General features: G+C 33.3%; 1 protein-coding gene across 8 annotated transcripts in view; it reads right to left on the reverse strand.

Moving 5' to 3' along the window:
- Positions 1-26,869, reverse strand: part of LOC114330332 (protein unc-13 homolog 4B) — a 136,197-nt gene that overhangs the window by 54,113 nt on the left and 55,215 nt on the right. Inside the window, exon 1 of one of the 8 annotated variants that reach the window (XM_028279672.2) lies at positions 11,480-11,743. The exons of the other annotated variants lie outside the window; for them this stretch is intronic. Coding sequence (XP_028135473.2) covers positions 11,480-11,577 — 98 coding nt within the window. The 5' untranslated portion in view covers positions 11,578-11,743. Of the gene's footprint in view, positions 1-11,479; positions 11,744-26,869 lie in introns of those variants that run through there. 8 annotated transcript variants of the gene reach the window in all.

Genomic DNA, 26,869 nt, shown 5'->3' on the forward strand with positions numbered 1-26,869 from the left:
GAGATAGCGCTGAAAAATTTCTCTGAATTTACTATAGTATTTTTACTACAAAAGCGATATTACGTAGGTCAAAATTTTTGACGTAAGAGAACTGTCAAAACATTAGAATGTGACTTTTCATTATTGCCATGTTTATAATAAGCATGGCAATAATGAAAAGTCACATTCTAATGTTTTGACAGTTCTCTTACGTCAAAAATTTTGACCTACGTAATATCGCTTTTGTAGTAAAAATACTATAAACTAGTTATTTCACAGTTGATTACTGTGATTGTGTAGAGAAACATACTGCGGTGGGTCAAGCGAAACGTAGAACAGGTGGTACTGTCAGCTTGTCAAAGTTGCTTACCTGCGGAGGTAATTAAATCCATTTACTAAGGCTGAAAATCAGTACACACATTCTATATTATTGAATATAAATAAAAGTTATTATAGTGGGTCAGCTGTATGACGGGACAGAGCTGGTCGGTCGGCCCCAATGAATATACAGGGTTATTCACTATATTTTGACCCCCCTCTAAACTGCTTTATTTACAGAATTAGAAAAAAATGTAAAATACAAAACTTATTCAATTTTTAAATTATGATTTTTTGACATATATATCGTACTAGTGCCGTCATCCATCTGGGGGTGATGACGTAATCGACTACTTTTTTAAATGAGAATAGGGGTCGTGTTCTAGCTCATTTGAAAGGTTATTCAATCCCCTATTCGTAATATAAACATTAACATGATTGTTTATACAGGGTGTCCAAATTTTTTTTTAATTAAATTAATTGTTTAATTAATAATTCGAAAAATTTTTTGGACACCCTGTATAAATAATGATCTTAATGTTTATATTACTGCATAGAGAATTGAATAAAGTTTCAAATGAGCTAGCACACGTCCCCTATTCTCATTTAAAAAAAAGTCGATTACGTCATCACGCCCAGATGGATGACGTCACTAGTACAATATATATGTCAAATAATCATAATTAGAAAATCGAATAACTTTTGTATTTTACATTTTTTCTAATTCTGTAAATAAAGCAGTTTACAAGGGGGTCAAAATATAGTGAATAACCCTGTACATTCATTGGGGCCGACCGACCGGCTCTGTCCCGTCATACAGCTGACCGACTATAATAACTTTTATTTATATTCAATTTAGAATGTGTGTACTGATTTTCAGCCTTAGTAAATGGATTTAATTACCTCCGCAGGTAAGCACCTTTGACAAGCTGTCAGTACCACCTGTTCTACGTTTCGCTTGACCGACCGCAGTATGTTTCTCTACACAATCACAGTAATCAACTGTGAAATAACTAGTTTAGTAAATTCAGAGAGATTTTTCGGCGCTGCCTCTCCGTCTATTACAATAATTATTATTAGATATGAAACAACAAACTATTACCTAATTTTAATCTGATATTCAGACAGAACAAGAATAGTATCGTTAAATTTTAATTAAATAAAATACAACACAAGGACAGGTGTAATACAAGGTGGTCTCCTAAGTCCTTTGTTATTCATCACTTTACTCTCCGGACGAAATTGCAAAATAATGTACTAAATGTGCGCATGTAAGTGACATCCAAATTCAAAATTGCCGGTTGCTTCAAGCGTGTTGTTTCTGAGAATATGGTTTATTCTACACAAAAAGTGTTATAACCACTTTGTTCAAAATTATCTCAGCTACTATACATTTCTTATTTTTATCACAGATGTTACAGAACGTGTCACCAAGCACAAATGGAACTGGGCAGTATACGTCACCAGGCTGAAGGATTCAAGATGGACACGAAAACAAATGAAATGGAGACCAAGAGAAAATAAACGCAGTCGAAGAAGACCACCTACACGATGGACAGTGATGATATCAGGCGGACTATCTAGTAAAAACTGGCAATAATAAGCACAAAACCCTGAAGTGTGGAAACAATTGGGGGAGACCTATGTCCAGCAGTGGACGTAAATTGGTTGGATGATGAATGATAATGATGATTTCTTATTTGAAACATTTTTTTACGGCTTAGAGATTCTTGGTAAATCGATATTTTCCGTTCCCTCCCCCTACGAGGAGGTTTTTAGGAGAAAGCAGTGAAAATAGGAGTGGCAAACTTTCTTGCATTCTATTTTGGGGTGCTAAAATTGACATTTTAGGACAAATTGACAAATATCTGACGACTGGACACTGGACTAAATATCTAATTTTAATCGGATATGTCTAAGAGCTAGACCCGAAAAATCATCGTCATGTCATAAGTAATATGGAGTTTGGCATGTGAAATGTGTCTATATTGATAATTGTGACCCCTTTCAGGCTGACACCTCAGTGGATACAGGAAGTAGCAATAAGGGATGAAAGGTGAAAGTTAGTGCAATCATTAAAGGTTTTCACCTCCTATTTTGTTAAACCTCCATCGATTTGCATGAAAATTGGTGACTAGTTAGAGCATACCCCAAGAAATAAAAATGATTTGGTGCCAACTTGCACTTTTACCCTGGGGGTGGATACCACCCCTTCTCGGGGGTGAAAACTATTTTATTAAAAATAACCCCACAAATCGATAGAGGGACAAATTATAAGTAAAATTTGTTATATCATGTTATTAAAATAAATCAATACTTTTTGGGTTATTAAAGATCAAAGATTTGTCTGTTTAAGAGCACATGCGTGAAGTTACGGATGATAAAAAGAACAAATATTAATTAATTGTAGGTTACTAAAATATTATTTTTATTTCGATATTATAAATTTTGCAAAAGTGTATTCGAATCAGTATGTCAAATGTACCCATTATTGGACACCTCCAGTTTCTGGACATATTCAGTTTATATTGATAGAAAAAATTCAATTAAATATCGAAATATAAAAATAATATTTTACTAACATACAATTAATTAATATGTTCTTTTTATTTTATCATCCGTAACTTCACGCATATGCTCTTAAATAGACAAATCTTTGATCTTTAATAACTCAAAAAGTATTGATTTATTTTAATAACATGATATAACAAATTTTACTTAAAATTTGTCCCTCTATTGATTTGTGGGGTTATTTTTAATAAAATTGTTTTCACCCGCGGGAAGGGGTGGTATTCACCACCAGGGTAAAAGTGCAAGTTGGCACCAAATCAGTTTTATTTCTTGAGATATGCTCTAACTAGTCACCAATTTTCATGCAAATCGATGGAGGTTTAACAAAATAGGAGATGAAAACCTTTAATGACTGCACTAACTTTCCCCTTTCATCCCTTATTGCTACTTTCTGTATCCACTAAGGTGTCAGCCTGAAAGGGGTCATAATTGTCAATATACAATGGACACATTTCACAGGAAAAACTTTATATTACTTACGACGATGATTTTGCGGCTCTAGCTATCCGTCTGTATACATCGTAGAGAATGATGATATCGTTAAATTTTAATTAATTGTTAATGAAATAAAACAACAATTATGCTGATAAAGTAAAATTGATTTGTTGAATATGTAGGCAACAAAGCAACTATTTTCTGAATATTATTATGTAGGTAGGTATGTACAATTAAATGAAATTGATACCTTTTCGTGATATGACATTTCAATTTGTCCTCCTCATGCTACAAGTCTTCATACGACCCTTGTATAAGTAAAAAATATAATTTTGTTGTTTTATTTGCCGACAGTTTCGGTGTAACACCACAGATTAACATGTAACACAGAGTTCGTTACTTCATCGACCTTCATCATAATGTTCAGAACAAAAATACAAAGATCAAGGTTAAAATTTACCTATTGTAGCATCAGCTGCTAGAAAAGATAGTGCAGATACTTCCGGATTTCACTGGAGCTAATAAATATTCTAATAAAGAGGAATAAATATTGATGGTGAATATTTGAACCACGTGCGCTTTGCAGACAGATGACATTGTCATTATAGCCGACAATTTAAATGAAGCTCACAAAATGATGGAAGAGCTAAAATAGGCAATGGAACAAGTAGGCCTGAACATAAACTTTCAAAAAACAAACTACATGACCAATTTAGTTCCAACCTACATAATGTTTTAAGCTATATCTATTTAGGGTATGAAATTAGAATAGGAAAAGATAATCTTTTCTAATCTATAACTTGTGAGATTCAGCGTCGTATAGGCTTGGGATGGGCAGCATTTGGCGAGATGCGACATATTCTAAAAGGAACGCTACCGATTTGCTTGAAGATAAAAGTTTACAATCAATGCATACTGTCAGTAATAACATGGTTCCGAAACCAAATAACTTTGACTGAACATTCTGCAAATAAATTGAGAATGACTCAAAGAAAAATGGAAAGAGCAATGTTGGGAATAACAAGAAGAGTTATGGTATCAAATAGAACTAAAGTGACAGATGTCATAGAAAAAATTGTACAAGCCAAATGGAGATGGGCTGGACATGTACGTTTAAATGATAATAGGTGGACCAAAAGACTCGTTATTTGGTGTTAAATTCAATTTCGCAGTAGAAACTATATCCATGCAGTGTATCAGTGCTTGCTTCCTTTCAACACCAAATGATGCGGATAAAGAAAGAGAGGTTTTTTACTGTAACTCGAAAAGCAGAAAATGGCGCTTACCCCCTTTCAACGATGATCGATTCAATGGAAGAATATGGACGAGATATTATATCCAACAGTGGATGCAAGATATTGAGGAATGATGATGATGATGAATAAATATTGTACAATTAGGACAAAGGTGGGTTTTAATAATTTGTGTTATTTAATATATCGCACCCCGACTTCAATAGTGTCATAACCCTAAAAGAATGGACAATCTGTTTTTTGGCCTAACACATTCCTTTAGGCGTTGCCTTCATTGTGGAATAATGTCATATAATTTGTGGATTTATGTCGAGCGTGGATGTGATAAGTACAGTTCGTTTTTAAATATTGCCCTAACATGTGATAGGTAGATCGCTTAAAACTGTGGAGTGCAATGGTAGAGCTAGGCGTACCAAAGAAACTGACCATGGTTGCGCTAATGTGTGTAAACTACTCCTTTGCACAAATCAGAATAGGAGGCAAAACTTCAAAGGCGTTCGGCGTGAACACCGGACTCAAACAGGGAGACCCGCTGTCCCCATTACTGTTTAATCTAGCATTGGAATATGCAAGGGATATGCAAATGAATAATCTAGCATATTGCAGATGTATAGTGAGCATATTGCAGAACAACATACGGAAGTGAAACATGGACGTTTGAGAAAGAAAGAAATCAATAAACTTTTAGTATGGGAACGCAAAATCCTGCGAGTCATATATGGTCCTTGCGGGGACAGTGTGACAAATGAATAGAGGAGCAGATACAACAATAAATTAGAGACTTTCTTCGGGCAGAGAAACATTGTGATCAACTATTCTAAATGGGAAATAAGCCACAATTTAACGTAAGCCACATCGGATGTCGTTGTCAAAATACAAAATATCAATTGCATTTTCCAGTTTCCATTAATATTTTGTATTTTGACAACGACGAACGACATCCAATGTGGACGTCGAAACGTTAATAAATCATTTTTTTAGTTAAATTGTGGCTTATTTCCCATTTAGAATAGTTGATTACAAAAATGCCACAAGGAAATTAATAGTTTCAGAACAACATTAGGAAACATTGTGAGATACATAAAAGCCAATTGACTAAGATGGGCAAGCCACACGTGGTACGGAGTGATGACGACAGACTGATTAGCAATGTGTTTTGGGAAAGACCAGATGGTAAAAGACCGGCAGGACGGCCTAGAAAAGGTGAAAAGATGCATTCGGAGAAGATCTGGAGAAGATTGAAGTGAGATGATGGGAAATAGTAGCACATGATCGGAACCAACGGAAAACAATAGTAAACGCGGCAAAAGCTCACGAAGAGTTGTAAAAGTCAAAGATGATGATGATGATGATGTGATAGGTAGGTACCTAATAAGCCAAGAAAAATTACTCAAGTAAAACTTATTGTGCTACGCCCTAAGCCTCGAATTTTGAATATGGGTGCCTTAGCACCCTAGCCCCTTATCATGTTTTAAGGATGAATTTGAGAGTAAAGCAATGTCAATAACTAACAATAAATACTAAAATTAGATAGCTACATATATAATAAACACGAGTGATGAATTTGGAAGTGCTTAAATAAGGAAGTTTGTAGAGAAAAAAAAAAGTTCACATAACATTTTGTTTTTGCTCTCCTGAAAAATTTGCGATTTCAGGGCTATTTCACTAATGAAATCGGGGTGTAACATGCGGAAGCTAGAATACAAGAACACTTTTTAATGAGGAACATGTTATTGCAGCGCGTAGCGGTATAAGAATTACATATATATGTACTTATATTTCAACACCATTGAATCACTTAAGTTGTAACAAATTATCGTGTACACTAGTTATCATAAAACTGGTAAATATTTATAACATAATAATTATGACTTGCTAGTGCGTAACATGGTAAGCAATATCATGTACTGATCTACATTATAAAAAGTATTAAAATCGCGAGTGAGATCATTTCTAAATGGAACAATGACAATTTTGATGTTTCTAAGGATTTTGAGAAGCACTCCCTAAGAGCACATCGACTTTGACATTATGTAAAGGTTAAAACGTACCAAGTTTCTATATTTTTTTATAAACAATTCCATGTTTGGTCAATATTAGCATATTGTTGCCATTTAAGTGTGTTATTGTTTTAAATTTTTATTACTTTATTATACGCTATTATAACTCGGACAAGAAGCATTTAAAGTGTATTCGTTAAAGAATAAGAGGAAAGTGAGGGCAATCTTTTCAAAGACACTTAACTGGAACAACCATAATTTACAAAACCAGAAGATAAAAATGATGGACTGGAGAATTTGAGAGCATGTAATGAAAGGGCAATTTATGAGACCTTCGGGAATAAAAAGAAGATACTTACAGTAGGAAAAATGAAAGAATACCCATGAACGAACATATAAAACACGCTGTATTTTCCTGTCACTGTGTCATACAAAAAATTGGCCAGCGCAAGTACATGTAATAATTATTATTACATGTACTTGTGCTGGGCAATTTTCTTTGTGACACGGTGACAGGAAAATACAGCGTGTTTTATGTGTTCGTTCATGGGTATTCTTTCATTTTTCCGACTGTAGGAACGTTTTAGACAATCATAGGAAAAGTTTATTACTCAAATTGGAAATGATGTACACGCAAGAGAATCTTTCGCTTAGTAGAACATCAATGACAAATGATACGTAGCCTGACAGAAGAATGAGAGATATAGACAAAAACGTTCTTCATTGGAGTGGAGATCCTAAGGACATACTTAACTGTTACAGAATAAGGACAGCCACGGTAGTTGAATAATATCAAAGTAAGAGATATACATTGATCCCAATTAGCAAAATACGTACCTACAAAAGTAAAGGAGTGGATGGAAAAAGTTGATAAACTATGCAAGGGAAAATTAAGGGGAAGGATAACGGGATAAATAAATAACTAAAAACTTATTCCGTCCATAATACAGCACAAGAGGGAATATTAAGAAAAATGTGCAAAACCAAGATCAGGAATGGTGGTCACAAGAAATAAGAGAGTTGATAGATACAAAAAAGAACGCCTATCGAATCTGGCTACAAACACAAAATCCAGAAGTAAAAAGAAAAACTAAACGTGGGTCAAAAAATATGAAGAAATAAACAGATATACAGGTGGAACTCGAGTATCTGAAGCATGGAAGAGTATAGGAAACCTCAGAAAAGATCACAAAGGAACAGAGTATAAGTATATCCGAGTTAGTCCTGTCGCCAGGGGGGGTACAACGGCCTCCTGTATTCAGATGAACTTAACCAAGTTTTTTTTATGTATTTTGACCTGTAGAACACGAATTTTTTGGGTAACAGTTGATCCGCATGTCGATAAGATTGTTATAAACCAAGAAGTTGAGGAATCACATAAGAGCGATTTCTCGCAAAACAAAACATTTTTTTGTATTTTTTCGGCCATTCTAACCAAAGAATGTTCCTACAAATTTTTTCGTAGGATGCATAGTTTTCGAGATAAACGCGGTTGAACTTTCAAAAAATCGAAAAATTGCAATTTTTGAACCCGAATAGCTTTTGATTAAAAAATAAAATAGCAATTCTGCTTACCGCATTTGAAAGTTCAAGTCAAATTATATCGGTTTTAATTATTTGTATCGCTAAAAATTTATTATTTTATTGTTAAAAAAAGCTATAAACACCTAGTGCTTGAGTGATGTTTTCAATGATTTCTCATTTAAAATCGACCGAGTAGGTAGAAGAGGTAAAAGTGCGAGCGGGGCTATTTCACGTAGCATGCATAAAACGCATGTATTAGGCACGGGAAACACTATGTGTTTATAGCTTTTTTTAACAATCAAAAAATAAATTTTTAGCAATGCAAATATTCAAAACAGATATTATTTGACTCAAACTTTTAAAGGCGGTAAGCAGAATTGCTATTTTATTTTTTATTCAAAGGTTATTCGGGTTCAAAAATTGCAATTTTTCGATTTTTTGAAAGTTCAACCGCGTTTATCTCGAAAACTATGCATCCTACGAAAAAAATTGTATTAACATTTTTTGGTTAGAATGACCCAAAAATACAAAAAAATGTTTTGTTTTGCGAGAAATCGCTGTTATGTAATTCCTCAACTTCTTTGTTTATAACAATCTTATCGACATCCGGATCAACTGTTACCCAAAAAATTTGTGTTCTACGGGCCAAAATACATAAAAAAAAACTTCCATCTGAATAGTCCGGTAAGTCCATCTGAATTAAGAAGGCCGTTGTAACCCCCCTGGCGACAGGACTAAATGGGAAGAATACTATAAATCCCTAGGTATTGTCAGAAGCAATTGCGAAATAAATTATAGAGATTTCAGAACAGATTCAATTAGGCGAAGACGAAGTACAACAGTGTCAACGAGATAAGATTAACGTTAAAGTAAATGAGGCACGAAATGGAACTGAGCAGGTCACGTGGGTCGAGTGACAGATAACAGATGAACAATTAAAGCGGATATTGTAATGGAGACCGAGAGAGATGATGCCTACCAAAGCAGAGGTCGTCCACCAACACGTTGGACTGATGATCTAAACTAAAACATTGTCATAGGAATTGGGTGCAAGAGGCACAAGATCGAAGTAGATGGAAAATTATGGGGGAGATCTATGTCTAGCAGTGAACAAGCGAAGATTGAATAATGAAAGGAAATGGAAAACGGGAAAGCAGTAAGACCTGGGAACATCCCTATTGAATTTATAAAACTCGTATCGCCAATACTAATAGAATTTTTGGCGGAGATCTTTAATACTAGGGGAGTAAAGTATGCTAAATTTGCAGTCACTCGAGCGTTATGGGGACCAATTGGGTTGTGATTATTAGGTCTTAAAATCAAAGAAAGTTAAGTAAAATTTTCCATTTTAGAGGGCGCTTGTAATTTTTTAATTTAATTTTCCATTTCCATTTCCAACAATCGTTTTTTCCGATTATAGCGCCATCTATCCATAATTTGAAAAAATGTTTCGAATAAAAGTTGCTTATTCTTACGTAAAGAATCCAAATCTGCAATAAAAATTTGGGGGTCCCATTTAAGATTTTAAAGTAACCCCCACTCCGCCCCCTTGGGGGGGGGGGGAGGTCGCGTTTGGTACCATTCAACAGATTTTTCAAAAACATTTTGAAAGTGTATTTTGAAGTTTTTCGATCTGATGTTCATTTTTCGAAATATCGCGGGGTTTGTATTTAAAATTTTAAATTTACTCCCCACCCCTCTCCGTGGGGGTCATGTTTAGTACCATTCGATATATTTTTCAAAAATATTGAAGACGTATTTTTTAGTTTTTCGATCTGACGTTTATTTCGCAAAATATTCGCTTTTCTTGTGTGAAACTTTTTGACTCACCCATTTCCTTACGCCCCGCTCAAATCGTCAGATTTTTGAAATATACACTCTCTTGCATGTACTTAACTTACCTTTTCTTAATCTGACAATTTCAAGTATTTTTAACCATAGATTTTTTTTTCGGGCCCCCCTTATCGAACCTCCCTGTGTTAAGAGCCAATATATGTTAGAGGTACATCTGCAGGGTACCAGGTTTCTCCCATATGATAATCTGACGCGCTCGAGTAACTGCAAAAATCCCCGCTTGGGCTCCCCTACCATAACAAATGTTTAATAAAACAAAATATTGGATGGCGTATATAAGTTCTACCCAGATAAAAAAGACAAACAAAAATTATGTAAAAAATTACAGAGGTATTATAATCGTTATTAGCTCATTGTGGAGGTTGTACAATCGATTAATAAAAGAACGAATCGAAAAACCAATAGGAGGAAATAGAAGATCAGAGTGGATTCCGTGCTGGCAGATCTTGTGTTGGTAATATATTTGTACTTTAACACATTATAGAGAAAACCGTGGGCGTGGGTAGCGTTTTGAAAGTTAACATGGATACTAAAAACACAAAGATACAACAGTAGGTACATAAAAACCCGTGTATTTAACCAGTGCATCCTTCCTACGTATGGCTGACGTATGGCTCAGAAACATGGACATTAACAAAGGCCAACATAAACAAAATAGAAACAACTCAGAGAAAAATGGAAAGATCCATGTTGGGAATAAAACTACAAGACAGAAAGTCAAACAAATGAATAAAAGAGAAAACAGAAGTTAAAAATGTAACTGAACATATAACAGGGTTAAACTGGAGATTGCGAGCCACAATGCGAGACAGGAAGATAAAAGATGGAATGCTGAATACAAAACTGGAGACTGTGGACAGGAAGAAGAGGAAGAGAAAGACCTCAGATGCGATGGAAGGACGATATTATAAAAACTGCAGGAACTCACTGCAAAAGCGCAGCCAAGGACAGACGGAAATGGAAAGATTTTTGGAAGGCCCATGTCCAAAGTTGGATAGAAATCAGCTAAAGAAGAAGAGAAAAGAACACAGAAATTTACCGACTCATTTAGAGTTCGTTGACTTAGAGAAGGCATATGATACAGTACTCTTGAAAATATTGTTTGACTAGCGAAATTGTACAGAAATACAAAAAGTGCAGTTAAAATGGAGAATGAATTTTATACGCATTTCCTGTCACAAAAGGATTGAGAAAAGGATGTTCTGTATCCCCAACTCAATCATTAAACAACTGGAGGAGAAAATGCACAGGGATGGGAGTAGAACTTGGGAACACGTACATAACAATTATTTTCTTCGCGGAGATCAGTGATTATGGCAAACGATAAGGAAGAAGAAAGTTAACCGAAGAATACGAAAATTGGTATCATAAAATATAAACTATATATTTGGATAACTTTGTAAAGATAAAAGCAAATGCCGACTCTGTCTATGTCTTAGATTTTAGTTTCATTGATTGACCTAGTTTCAAACGTCTAAGGAAAATCTATGAATGCGTATAAATAAACAATTTTATGAAGCATTTAGTGCAAATGACATAACTTACAATACTTCATGGTCCGTATGCACGTGCTCTTCGCTTTTTTGGGCCTGCAATTTATTGTAGATTTGCTTCCACATAATATCTTCCGCCTCCATATCCATTTTGAAGGATTTTTCGATTCACTGACCGGCGACACGAATACACAAATATACAGCAAAGTGTGTCGATGAAGGCGAGAACTGATTTTGACACAAAAAAAACTAGTTTTACGGTGATTATTGCATTTAGACAAATTCGCGACGGCTCGGAGTATGATCACAGACTGAGTCATATTCTGTTAATGTAGATTGTTTAAAAGAATACATAAAGTATTCACCTCAAACTTGAGTCATGTCCTTGTCGAGACACTAAGTAGGATTGTATTCTAAAAGGGAATCTTTAAATAGTTAAATATTTTAAATAGATACGAGGGCCGATCTAAAGATCAGCAATTGGATGTTGTTTATAAAGTAAATTGTAAAGACAGCAATTCAACATACATTGGGTAAACACACCAAAATCTAAATAGAAGAGTTGTTGCACACAAAGATAGTGTACAAACCAATTAATTAAACACTACAGCTTTAGCCAAACATTCTATAGATAATAACCATGCTTTTGCCTTTGAAAATGTACAGATTTTAGAAAAAGAACAAAACTATACCAAGAGATGCATATTGGAGATGATTCATATAAAGAAAGACCAAAATTGTATCAATAATAAGATCCACATCAAGGATCTCTCCAATAATATATACCACAATTTAATAAATTGATTTTATTTTGTAAACGCACCATTGGCAGATATTTAGAATAAGTACGACCCTGAACCTGCCATATTTTAAAGTATTCTGGTATGTGCCTTTAGGGTCAAATATCACGCCCGAATTCTATCAAAGATAGACAACAAGTGCAGATGTAAATATAAAGTGTATGTATATAAAGTAATGTAATGTTTATACAGTATGCGGCAAAATAAACAGTACTGAAATAAATATTGAAATGTTTATGATTATTTATATATCTAATATACATGATGTGTATTCGCCTTGCAAACATTATTCACGACAACGCACGTTCCCTATAAAACCGATGTTAAGGAGGCCCTCTGGCCAATGGCGGATCTACGGGGAGGGAAAATAAGGAAATTTGCCCCCCTAACAAGGTCCAAAATGAAAGAAAAAAAAATTGGTCAAACATAAAAATATACTAGCTGACATGAAACCGAAACCACAGAAAAACAAATGCAACCCAATAAACACGTTAGTTAGGAAACTAATGCTTATAAGTTATTATTTATGTCTTTTATGTCGTTTGAGTTTATCTTTTTTATGTAGTTTGGTTGGTTTTTCATTGAAAGTTTCCCCCTAAGGCAAATTTCCCCTCCCAAGGCAAATTTCTAGATCCACCAATGCCTCTGGCACGAAAAAATCTTTAATTCTAGTCCGCAATTCAGAAATGGCAGGTGGTGGATCTGTCTGTCTCCTTCAGCATTCCTCATATGTACGCATCTGGTGGCGTTAGTTCTAGTGAGAGGTAACTGATAACTCCCAAAATGACCGCGCAGTATTCGAAGAGACTCCCTGGCAGGACAGGTTGTCCCGTCCTGCTGAAACCATTGTTGATTTTAAGCTTGGACCGTTTTCGTGACCTTTTCCGTATGACCGAAAATAGTACTCCACTATAAAAAAATTTTCTGCAAAACTGAGAACCATTCTGAAGCAACTAACGTTATCACGACATTCACATACGTTATAACGACATTCGGAAACCACTCAGTACGTTTCGGCGCATGACACATACAAATTTGAGGCGTACGAATTTTAGTACTGTTGTAACAGCCGAAACGTTTAAGCAATAATAAGGTTGTTTAGTTATAACCGATTTTGTGAAACTTTAGGTAAAGTATGTGAAATCCAAAAAAATGGATTGATTCTTCTAATTCTAGGAGGTAGAATCACACCACTAAGGAAATAAAATATTTAAGGGAGATAAAAGGAACTGAAAAAGCAAAAATTTACAAGATAACAAATGACAACGCAATCCACCAGTAGTTAGATGAAAAAAATCAACTAAGAAGTAAGAAAATGCAACAAAACAATGTAAAAAAGAGTTCAGAAATAAAGAAACAAAGTCACAGTGCAGTGAAATAATGAACACCAATTTACAACACGAAATAATATACACAAAAGATCACACAAGGTCATAAAGTGAGTATTGGAGAAGCACCAATTGATGCCAAATGAGAAAGCATAGTTAGTGGATGTTCATAGTCGAAATTTGCAATCACCCAATACAAAGAGTTGTTGAATTACGATTCACTGCATGGATTAGGACTGTACATGTCAATTAATCGTCCAGTCGACCCAGTTGTTACATACTATGGAAGTGAAACATGGACTCTACATCAGCCGGAAATAAATAAGCTGCTGGTATGTGAAAGGGATATTTGGCCCTCAAAGAGATGAATTGACAGCAGAGTGGAGAAGGTGCCGCAATGGTGAATTGCTGTGGGGTACTGAAAACATCTTATAAAAGTTAACCGGATAAGGAGCATGTTATGTGGTAAGCCCAGAGGAAGACGTAGTGTTAAAGACAGTGTTTTTGAAAGACCAGATGGCAGAAGATCAGTAGGCCGTCCCAAAAAAAGATGGAAGGATGATGTTGAAGCTCATTTATCTAGGATTTGGGTATACAACAATAGGAAATGGAAGCACAAGATCGTGGAAGATTGAGGGACATAGTGGAAGCGACGAAGATTCACGACAAGTTGTAAAGCCAGTCAAGAAGAAGAAGAAGACGGATGGTAAGCCCCCCAAAAAAACAAAAAACCATCCCTCCTTTTTAACAGCAAGAACGATAAATGTAGTTGAATTTATTTTAATTTATGGTTGTCGTGTTCAACTAGACTACTAGACAATAAAACGATTGGCTTTATGCCAATTATTTTCACTATATTTCCATGGAACTCCGCTGATTCAACTCTTATGAAAATAAATATGATCTAAAGAGTAAAGAGTCTAAGAATGCATAGTTTTTTTTTCATTGGCAGAATAATTAATGTCAAAGATAAATTCTCATAAAATTTAAAAAATCTACTGGCCATCTGTATAGATTAATATTGAAACGAAGTTGATTCTACAAACGATACCGCATCCGTTGCAACATACCAAAAAACTTTTTTAACTTTTTTAACCGATCATTTCCCAATTAAAATAGGAAAAATCGTATTATCAATAGTATCGTCCACATGTTAGATTTTCCAACGACGCAATTAATAGGCCTGGATCCCGCGTACCAAAAAAAAGTTTATTAATAGCAAGCTGAAAATTTGTTAATAGCTTACCGGGGTCTAGTCAGACAAACTTTGATATATGGGAACAATGGACCAGAGGAAGTTTTAATTGTGGAATAGGTTACAGGTTTCGAATCCCAGACTACGAAAACGTCCCATGTGTTTTGTCGGACAGAACTTCCAATTGAGGCGCTCAGAGCAACAGTGGCCTAACCCCACAACCCACAATTTTACCAAAACGCTTTTATTACATGAAATCTATCCCTTATTTAACTATTTTTAGATGCAGAGTGGCTCTTTAAGGGATATATTTCATGTAATAAAAGCGTTTTGGTAAAATTGTAGGTTGTGGGTTAGGCCACTGTTACTCTGAGAGCCTCAATTGATTTGTGACCCTTTCATTAAACTCTCATGCAAAAATCAGACTGCTATTTATCACCAATATAATTCATGTCATTCGACGTGTTCTACGTGTCGGACATATTAAAATGCCCAACATATTTGTCGGACAAACATTTTTTCATATATTATATAAAGCCTGCTATTGAATAAACGTAAAAACAACATGCTAGTTTTCACAGTCATTAACTTGTCAGGATGACACGTTCCACAATTAAAATCACGTTCCACCATTAAAACTTCCCCTGTTCCAGTGTTCCCATACATCAAAGTTTGTCCGACTAGACACCGTTAAGCTTTTAACAAATTTTCAGCATGTTATTAATACACTTTTTTCTGGTACGCGGGATCCAGGCCTATAAATGTATCTACAGTAAATACAGGATGCCATGATCATAGGTGAACTTTTTTTAAACGGTGACCTTAACAAAAAATAGACCACAATTTCAGGAAATTGTAGTTTTGATTAACCAAACGTTACCGAAGGCCGTTCACGTATGATCAACGATTGTCCCATCCAATAGCAACAATAGGAAATCCCGTAATCTCATTGAAATGTAGATGGTTCGCCGAAAATCGTGTTCACCTTTTAAGGTAAATGGTTCGGAAGTTGTAATTATTTTTAGTGGTTTTTTAATTTTATATCGTAATAAACAAAACAAGATTCCAAAGATATAAACATTTAACAGTGTTTTTAACAATGCTCTACTTATTTTAATGGGAATCAACCACAAATTTAATTGAAAATATGTTATGTATTTTGAGTAGGTCGGATTTTAGAAGTTGCCAATTTAGTATCCGAACTCGCACATTGTGTTCTTTTGTGAATTCTGTATTAATTCTTTTTTTTTTTGTAATATGTAATTGTTTCTGTAATGTATTCAGACAGAGATACATTTTTTGGCCTATATGAAGATGTTGTTGACCTAGAGCTGACATTGGATCGGAATTGCGAACAGAAATGGAATGTTCATAAATCCTATGTTGGATTCTACGATTGGTTTGGCCTATGTAAGATCGGGGGACAGTCTGCACAAGGAATTTCATAAACTCCGTGTGTTTCATTTGGAATGTTGTCTTTGATTGATCGGACAAGAGATAAAAGTTTTTGTTGGGGGATAAATATTTTAATTTTATTCCTCTTGATTTTATGATTTTGTCGATTTTGTCAGTGACAACTTTAATGCAAGGAAGGAAAGCTTTTGTATAAAGGTCTTTGGTTGAAATTGAGCGGAAGATTGAATTCTGTGGATTCTCATATTGATGTTATTTACGCGGTAACCATTTTGGATGAGTATTTGATTTAAACAAGAGCGCTCAGTGGATCTACTTACATTATCGCCAAGACGTTTTGATCTAGTAGCCCGATCAAGGAACAAAAACATTTACGAAAACCTCCAAAAATATAAAGGAAGGATGAAAATTTGGGAATAGGTAGTTGAAATTGTCTATTATTATATAAGAGAAAGTTTACAATTCTACACTCCCTCCATTTTACAAAAATGGAGGGGATTACCCCTGCTCGGAAGTGAAAAAATATACATGCAAAATAAGTTCGTAATTGGATAAAATGACTAATTTTGAACAACTTTTGCTCTATAGAGTTTTTTCACTACGTCAGTACTTTTCGAGTTATTTGCGTTATCATTTTTAACAAAAAAAAAACATGTTTTTGAAGATTTTTTCGCAAATAACTCAAAAAGTAAGGATTTTATCGAAAAAAATATTCTTAGCAAAAATATAGCATACAAAAAAGTGAAAAAAATGGTATGCATGAAGTCTGCATACCCACCAGCAGCGGAGTTATAGCTAACGAAAAGTAGGTTCTTATTCGTCCAATTCCAAAATCGAATATTTCGAAGTGAAATGACAAAAAACGGAGCACTTTCCTGAGAAAACTCTTTAAAAAAAGGTTTATTTTTGTTTTTTAAAAAAACTTTTACCATTAAAAATAAGTGAGTTACGCTCAAAATATTGTTGGTCGCTTTTATTTTTTTGGTAAAAAAATCGCGAAAATCACCCCATAATTAGCATCCAAAATAAAATTAATCGCTATTGTCTCACAAGTTATTTTGCTTATGAATTCTTTATAATGATCTGTAAGTTTCATCGGTTCAAAGTGCGTGTGTTTGAAAAGGCTGTAGTTAAAATGGTTTGAACGAGTCACTAATCAAGAGTGTATGCAAATTTTGAACTGTCATAGCATAACCAATTTTTGTCTACCGGGAAAATAAAAAAAGAATGTGTGTGTACTTTGTACGCACGTACGAAGTTATACTTCTATTATTATGATTTCAACGAAATTAATATACTTTACCTACCACTTTTAAAAATTTTTTATTAAAACGATACCAAAATATATATAAAAAAAAAAGAATATGAATCGTCCGGGATTTGAACCCGGTACCTCTTGATCTCCGATCACCCGCTCTATAACGGAGCTATATCCCTTTTGCTTTGACAGGTTACAAGATTTCTCATACATACTGACAAATTTAATACAAAAATACTTTAAAATATAGGTACTTACTATTATTATAAAATATCTTATTCCCGAGAAAGACAAATCCAAAGACACAAAAATTATAATAAATAATACATTTACTAAGAACACTAATATATCCTTTTATATGATATAATAGGACTTATTTGCGCTGGCAGCGCTGATACATACATATATCTTGAAAGATTAGCAATGAAATACATACCTAATGACAATTATTCACGGTAACAAATAGACAAGGTGAAGTATAATAAATATACAATAAAATATTTCAATTATAGTCATCTTACTCCTGAGGAAGACAAATCCAAAGACACAAAAATTATAATAAATATATTTACTAAAAACACTAATATATTCTTTTCACGCCTTTTCTTGCACTGATATATTTATACATAACTAGAAAGATTTAGCAACTAAACGCCATACTCTCTGGATGCGCATGCGCGCAGTGTTATGAAATTTTACTCTCAATCGCGAATAAAGAAGTATAACTTCAAAAATCCAAAATACTTATTCAGAAAAGTAAAACGTACATTTTATTACTGTTTAAAATTTTTGGTATTACTAATAATTTTTAAGTTATTTTGAAAACAAAAATGAAATTTTTTTCAAAATTAGAAAAATTTTTTTTAAAACCATTTTTTTTAAATGAACACTTTTAACCAACGAAACTTATAGATCATATAAAGAATACATAAGCAAACTAAATTGTGAGGCGGTAACGATTAATTTTATTTTGGATGCTAATTAGGGGGTGATTCTCGCGATTTTCTTACCAAAAAATAAAAGCGACCAACAATATTTTAAGCGTAACTCACTTACTTTTAATGATAAAACTTTTTTTAAAAAACAAAAATAAACCTTTTTTTAAACTCTTTAAAAAAGTTAAAATGAGTTTTTCCAGGAAAGGGCCTCCGTTTTTTTGTCATTTCACTTCGAAATATTCGATTTTGGAATTGGACGAATAAGAACCTACTTTTCGTTAGCTATAACTCCGCTGCTGGTGGGTATGCAGACTTTATACATACACCATTTTTTTAACTTTTTTATAGGCTATATTTTTGCTAAGAATATTTTTTTCGATAAAATCCATACTTTTTGAGTTATTTGCGAAAAACTCTCCAAAAACATGTTTTATTCTTGTTAAAAATGAACATATTCGCTCGCAAATAACTCGAAAAGTATTGACTTAGTGAAAAAACTCTATAGATCGAAAGTTGCTCAGAATTAGTCATTTTATAGAATTCCGAACTTATTTTGAATGTATATTTTTTCACCCCCGAGAAGGGGTAATCTTCTCAATTTTTGTAAAATGGAGGGGATGTAGAATTGTAAACTTTTTCTTATATAATAATAGACAATTTCAAATACCTATTCCCAAATTTTCATCCTTCTTTTATTTTTTTGGGTCAGATTGTTCTTTGATCGGGCTATAGAGACAAAAGTACTCGTAATGACTGTGAAAGTGTGGATGAAACAAAGGTGAAAAGTTTGCAATTGGTTTTTCTTTATGAGAATGTAGAGAAACCGTAGGGATGAATCAGTTTCTACGTTCATCGTGAACTGGATACTAGGTTGCATACCATTCAGATAGATCGGATATCAATAGTATATTGTGCAACAAGTGCAGAAAGGTACTAATTTCTCACGAGTTTGAAAAGTTGCGGTACGAGCGCAAGCGAGTGCCGCAATTCAAACGAGTGAGAAATTACCTTTCTGCACGTGTTTCACACTATACTTTTTCTACAAGCACAGTTTTTCCTAAAAATAAAAATCACAATTTCCAAACGACGATTAATTATAATAGGTACCTATGTGATAAATTTTAAACTGTATTTAATTAATACCTACTAATCAATTTAAATTCCTTATACCTAAATAAATTGCACAGAAATCAGTTAAAAAATTAATGCACTGCCTTAATTTGTTTAAATTTAAACAATTATTACACATTATTGACATTATATTTTTATGCAGTCACGGATTTACACAAAACCTACTTCATTCGACGTCTCTTGCACAGGTTGCTAAATCCTTATTGGTTATTTGATAATTATAAAATGTTTAATAAGAATAAAATTGTAAAATAAAACAGTTGTAACATCCATAATTTAGTTTCTATGCTATAGTTAAATATAATAATTGTCTTATAGGTTATATATTTGTCTAAAGTTTAACCACGGATGTAAACAGAATATAACGTTACTCAGAATGCGGTAGTCCACGGATGTAAACAGAATATAACGTTACTCAGAATGAGGTAGTCAACTGTGCAGAAAAGAACTTTGCGGCACAGAAACGTCACTTTGCGGCACAGAAACGTCACTTTTCTGCACACTAATGTCAAATATCGTATACTGTGAGAAAATATCAAGTTTGCTAACATAAAACCGTGCAGAAAAGTGCACTTTGAATAGTGGTTGTAGAAAAAACATATTTGCCGTGGGGTAAATGACGAATGTATCGTCAATCGTAGCCAACATGTGGGTTTGAGCATAGATGTGGATAGTGCTCGAGTCTCGAAGTCTTTCATAAATATATTTGAAAGACTGGAGAGAGTCAGGAGCCCATTGGGGCACCATTTATTTGTCTGTAGAGTTGATTTTGGAAGACCTCGGAAGCCCCATAGGAAAATATCAGAGAAATGTCGAATGCTCGGCACAGTGACAATCATTTTAAAATTTTACGAAAACTTTCAAAAAAATAAAGGAAGGATGAAAATTTGGGAATAGGTAGTTGAAATTGTCTATTATTATATAAGAAAAAGTTTACAATTCTACATCCCCTCCATTTTACAAAAATTGGAAAATACGGGTTGAAAAATGTTTTCTCGGGGGTGAAAAAATATACGTTCAAAATAAGTCCGGAATTGGATAAATTGACTAATTCTAAGTAACTTTTGTTCTATAGAGTTTTTTTACTAAGTCAATACTTTTCGAGTTATTTGCGAGTGAATGTGTTCATTTTTAACAAAAAAAAATGGTTTTGGAAGGTTTTTCGCAGATAACTCAAAAAGTAAGTATTTTAGCGAAAAAAATATTCTTAGTAAAAATATAGCTTATAAAAAACTGAAAAAATCTTGTATGCGTGAGGTCTGCAGACCCAGTAGAAGCAAAGTTGCAGCTAATGAAATGTAGGTTCTTCTTCGTCAAATTCCAAATCGAATATTTCAATGTGAAATAATCAAAAAACGGAGCACTTTTCGGGGAAAATTCATTACAACTTTTTTAAAGTGTTTTAAAATGGTTTATTTTTGTTAAAAAAAACTTCTAACATTAAAAGTAAGTGAGTTATGCTCAAAATATTGTTGGTCCCTTTTATTTTTTGGTAAAAAATGGCGAAAATCACCCCTTAATTAGCTTATCAAATAAAATTAATCGTTACCGCTTTACAATTTACTTCACTTATGTATTGTTTATATTATCTATAAGTTTAATTGGTTCAAAGTGCTCAGTTTTGAAAAAAATTGGGTTTAAAATAAAACATTTTTTTTAATTTTGAAAAAAATCGTAATTGTTTATGGAATTAACTTAAAAACAATTAGGAATATCAAAAATCTCAAAGAGTAATGAAATGTACGTTTTGCTTTTCTGAATACTTTTGGTTTTTTGTTTTCTTGTTAGACAAAAATTGGTTATGCTATGGCTGTTCAAAATTTGCCTAAACTCGTGATTAGTTACTCGTTAAAGCCATTTTAACTACAGTTTTTTCAAAACGAAGCATTTTGAACCAATGAAACTTACAGATCATATAAATAATACATAGACAAAGTAACTTGTGAAGTGGTAATGTTAAAATTTATATGTGATGCTAATTAGGGGGTGATTTTCGCAATTTTTTTTACCAAAAATAAAAGGGACCAACAATATTTTGAGCGTAATTCACTTACTTTTAATATTACAAGTTTGTTTAAAAAACAAAAATGAACCTTTTTTTAAACACTTTAAAAAAGTTAAAATGAATTTTCCCCTAAAAGTGCTCCGTTTTTGGGTTATTTCACATTGAAATATTCGATTTGATATTTGACGAAGAAGAACCTACTTTTCATTAGCTACAACTCTGCTTCTACTGGGTCTACAGATCTCACGTATGCACCATTTTTTTCAAAATTTTATGAGCTATATTTTCGCTAAGAATATTTTTTTCGCTAAAATACTTACTTTTTGAGTTATCTCCGAAAAACCGTCCAAAAACATGTTTTATTTTGTTAAACATGAACATATTCACTCGCAAATAACTCGAAAAGTATTGACTTAGTGAAAAAACTCTATAGAAGAAAAGTTGTTTAGAATTAGTCATTTTATCCAATTCCGGTTTTATTTTGAATGTATTTTTTACAAAAATGGAGGGGATGTAGAATTGTAAACTTTTTCTTAAATAATAATAGACAATTTCAACTACCTATTCCCAAATTTTCATCCTTCCTTTATTTTTTTTGGGGTCAGATTATTCTTTGATCGGGCTAGAAAGCCTGGTGAATTTAATAGTTGTTTGTATCTAATAATATTAATATTTTTACATATATCCAGATTTTTAGAGCAGCAGTGAATAGAGTTCAGGTAATCATAATGATCGCCAACCTTCGAAAGAAGACAGCACCTTACGAAGAATAAGAAGTGATATCCTTTTTCTTCTTCATGTGCCATCTCATCTAAGAAGGTCGGCAACCATCATGGCAATTCACACTTTCGATACCGCTGCTCTAAAGAGATTAGTGCAGTTAAATCAAGCTCTCATATTGTTTAACCCGGAGATGCGTCTTAACTCGAAGGATTTTAATCTATAGTGATATCCTCGATAGTGATATCCTAGCTAGGCAATTGAAATGATTCACTGTTGTATCTTCTGCCAGTATGCCTAAAAAAATGTTGAGCTGAACTTCCAAGAAATGGATAACTACGAAACGTTTGGTGTGTGATGTGTAAGTTAAGATTTAGATGAATAAAATCTACAGATAAATATATTATATACTTTTGTTTGACGGTATTTTACATATTTTTTTAAGACGGGGATCACGATGAGTTGGATGACTACATGTCTATGACGGCGTCACGTTATTTGCACATCTGTGAATACAGGATAAAATACTTGAGAGAATTATTCGATAATAACCGTTTATAACCACTTATTTAGATTAGCAGTGTTGAAAATTAAAGCCTCTATAATTCTGCACTTTTGAAACTAAAACAACGTTTAAAAATTTCTCTTTTGAATTTTGTGAGAAGTTCTTAACTGAGGAATATTCAGACAAAATGTTTTATCGAAGGCATTTTTCTGCGTATCAAATAAAATTGATTTTTTTTTGGTAACTAGTGCCATAATATATCTTCAAAAATATAAATTCAGTAACTCTCGATCTCGTTTTGTGAAAACTTTTCAATGAAATGATCTCATTTCTAAATATGCACATGCACAGGGAACATACATAATTTAGTTTTATGGATTTTGTTTGCAATCAACATTAATAAAATGTAATAATAGCACGATTTTGATGCAATAGTATTCATTTATGTATCGGCAGATTTTATATCGAAATAATTATTATAAATGAAAGTTGTTTAACGGAAACAAAACATAGTTTATAGGTATACTTTTCGATAAAACTACGAGGGTGGTATAAATGCTTTTATATACGAGCTAAAGTGTAGAAGATCTGAAGATCTGGATATAACTGTTATATACAGGGTGTTTGGTAAAGAATGGGCCATAGCTTAACCGCAGATTCCTGAGGTTAAAAAGGTCGATTTAAGCTAACTTACCTTAGTACAAAAGTTGATAATAACCGAAATACAGGGTGTCAAAGTTAAACTTTTATTTTGTTTATTTTTGAATATTTCCTGACAGGCATGGGATAACAACACGAAATTTGGTAAGTGGTGCTAGTACTGTACACCCTACTAAAACAAACGTTTCTGGCTACAACCAGAGGCGTACGACGGGGGAACGTGAATGGTTGACCTTTCCCAAATTCTACGCCACTGGCGGAATTTATATTTTAGTGCAATTTTTTGATTTTCCAATTTTTTCTATGTAAATAACATACTCTTCATTCGTAAGGATAAAGCCATTAGTTTTTGAGATATTTGAAGCTAAAAACGAAGGAGCATAATACAATAATCAACATAACTGTGCCTTTTCATTTTTAACTTCAAATATCTCAAAAACTAATGACTTTATCGTTACGAATGAAGAGTATATTATTTGCATAGAAAATTTTCGAGAATATAAAAATTATGCTAAAATAGTAGTTTCATCAGTGGCGCAGAATTTGAGAAGGGTCAACCATTAACTTTCCCCTGTCCTACGCCTCTGGTATTAAGCAGAAACGATTATTTACCATAATTTAGTAGGGTATACAGTACCTACACTCTCTGCCAAGTATCCTAAGAATATGTCAAATAGTTTTATAGTACCGGGCACACATAGTTATTTAAGTTTTAAATAAAGAATAAATTATTAAAAAAAAGAATACTTTAAAATAATTTGACATATCCGTGTCATACTTGGCAGAAAGTGTAGGCACTGTACACCCTAATAAATTATGTTAAATAATCCTTTATGGCTACTACCAGAGGCGTACGACAGGGGAAAGTGAATGGTTGACCCCTCCCAAATTCTACGCCACTGATGAAAGTGCTATTTTAGTATAATTAGATTCTCCAATACTTTCTATGCAAATAATATACTCTTCTTTCGCAACGATAAAGTCATTAGTTTTCGAGATATTTGAAGTTAAAAATGAAAAGGCACATTTATTTTGATTAATGTATTATGCTCCTTCGTTTTTAGCTTCAATTATCTCAAAAACTAATGGCTTTATCGTTACGAATGAAGAGTTTGTTATTTACATAGAAAATATTGGAAAATCAAAAAATTGCACTAAAATAGAAATTCCGCCAGTGGCGTAGAATTTGGGAAAGGTCAACCATTCACGTTCCCCCGTCGTACGCCTCTGGTAGTAGCCAGAAACGTTTGTTTAACATAATTTAGTAGGGTGTACATTACCAGCACCACTTACCAAATTTCCTGTTGTTGTCCCACGCCTGTCAGGAAATATTCAAAAATAAATAAAATAAAAGGTTAACTTTGACACCCTGTATTTCGGTTATTATCAACTTTTGTACTAAGGTAAGTTAGCTTAAATCGACCTACTTTAAATTCAGAAATCTAAGGTTAAGCTATGGCCCATTCTTTACCAAACACCCTGTATATGCGCTAAATGGGTTGCACCTGCGAGTCTATTTCAATTGGGATGGAAGAAAAAAGTTCAGATTTTCTCAGAATCTATTTTATTAAGCCAAAGGACGACGCAAAGGTTTCGGACACTTCAATTTGCTGTCTACTTTCAGGTGTCCGATAAGGTCAACTCTAAGTACCCTTTCAGACTAAGACACTGGTGTCAGACACCAGTGGCTTAGTCTGAAAGGGTACTAAGTGAGGCCGGTTCAAGAAATATAGTACAAAAATTATCTCATTGGACAATATAAGCAATATTTTGACGTGTTTGGTTTCAGAAAGCTCTGTTCACAATGGGTGTGGCATTCGCTAACAATGGAACAAAATCATATTCGAATGCGACTTTCTCAGCCACAAATAGACCGTTTTCAAAGGGATAAACTGGATTTTGTGCATTGATCTATCACTATGGATGACAGTTGGTTCTATCTTGAATCAAATCAAAAGGTTAAAGAGTTGTGTTCTTCGACTTCAAAACAAGTTCGTGTCCACAAATCGGCCAAGAAGGTGTTAGCATCAGCTTTATGGGATGCGAAAGGAATTTTGTTTGTGCATTACTAGTAAAAAATAAATGTTAATTATTATTGTAAACTTGTAGGCCAGCTAAAGAAAAAAAATCGAGAAAAACGACCCGATTTGCAGAAGACAACAATACTTTTTCGTCATGAAAATGTACCGTATCATATGAGCATTTTGAAAATGGCTAAAACCCATTAACTAAAGATCGAATTGTTGGAGCATCCACCCTATTCACCAGATTCGGCCCATAGCGACTTCCATCTGTTTCAATATTTAAAAAAATTCATGTATCGAAACACTGTTGTCGAATGATGAAAGTGTATTTCAAACCATCAGATTGTGTTTTTCTTATCGAAGTGCAAGTTATTAATAGTAGCTATGATGATTGCCAAATTCAGAAATGGCACTTACAGAAGAAGAAGAAGCAAATCCTGGAAAGTGTATAAATTGGAAACGGACAACAACGACTTATTTTGAAACTTTTAATATATAATCTCCAAGATGTTCTCTTATTCTATATCGTAATTAAGAAGAAGTAAATATAGTTTCTTTCTTACCATTCAATATTGATTACAACATAACTTCAACAAATTATATAAAAAACAAACAAGTTATTATCTTATAGTTGGACATATTGCATAAAATTGAAGATGTCTGTCTAACAATGTAGATTTTTTCAACAGTTCAACGCATTTATCAAGTACATTCAGTGGGTATTTTGATTATGAAATAAAAAGAAGAATCCTTGAATTACCAACAACAATTAATTAAAGTTAAGATACAACTTCTACTTGCTTGTAATAATATTTTTTGTAACATTTAAGAATATGTTTTTTCTAATTATTATTGTTATAATAAAGCAGTTTTGATTTTCATGGAAGTGTTTTCTACAGAGCGTAATAAATATACATTTGCATATTTCGTTTATGTATTATTGTAGATCGTGCAACGTTTTATAAAGGATAAATTAATAGATAATATACCTGTTTGGGTTTAGTAAGTTAATGTTGTGTTTCTGTTTGTTCATGGTTCAGTGTTTGCATACGTTTAAATATTGATAATAATTTGCCCATTCACATAAGAAATAAAATACGCATTAAAAAATATGAAAACAGTTAAAGCTTCTCTTCCCTATAACATTCACAGTGAAATTCTAAAGCTTTTATAGAAGAAAACTTATAACTTCCTGCAAAAATGTTTAAAAATATAAATAAAACTTGCAAAATTCCACAAGACTTGCTAACATCTACGTTTGTACTTTAGTATGGTATAACTAGTGTGACCAACTAGCCCGAAAAATCCGGGACATGGCCCGAATTACGAAGTCGTGTCCCGCAGTCCCGGACAAGGCTTCCGGGCCAACCGAATTTTCAACGTTTTGGTAAAATTCTATTTTGAAATTTTGAATACGTTATTCTTCTAAGAATTCACATCAAATTGAATTGGTGGGATGAAAAAA

This window comes from Diabrotica virgifera, chromosome 7 (assembly GCF_917563875.1).
Source record: "Diabrotica virgifera virgifera chromosome 7, PGI_DIABVI_V3a".
NCBI classification, from domain to species: domain Eukaryota; kingdom Metazoa; phylum Arthropoda; class Insecta; order Coleoptera; family Chrysomelidae; genus Diabrotica; species Diabrotica virgifera.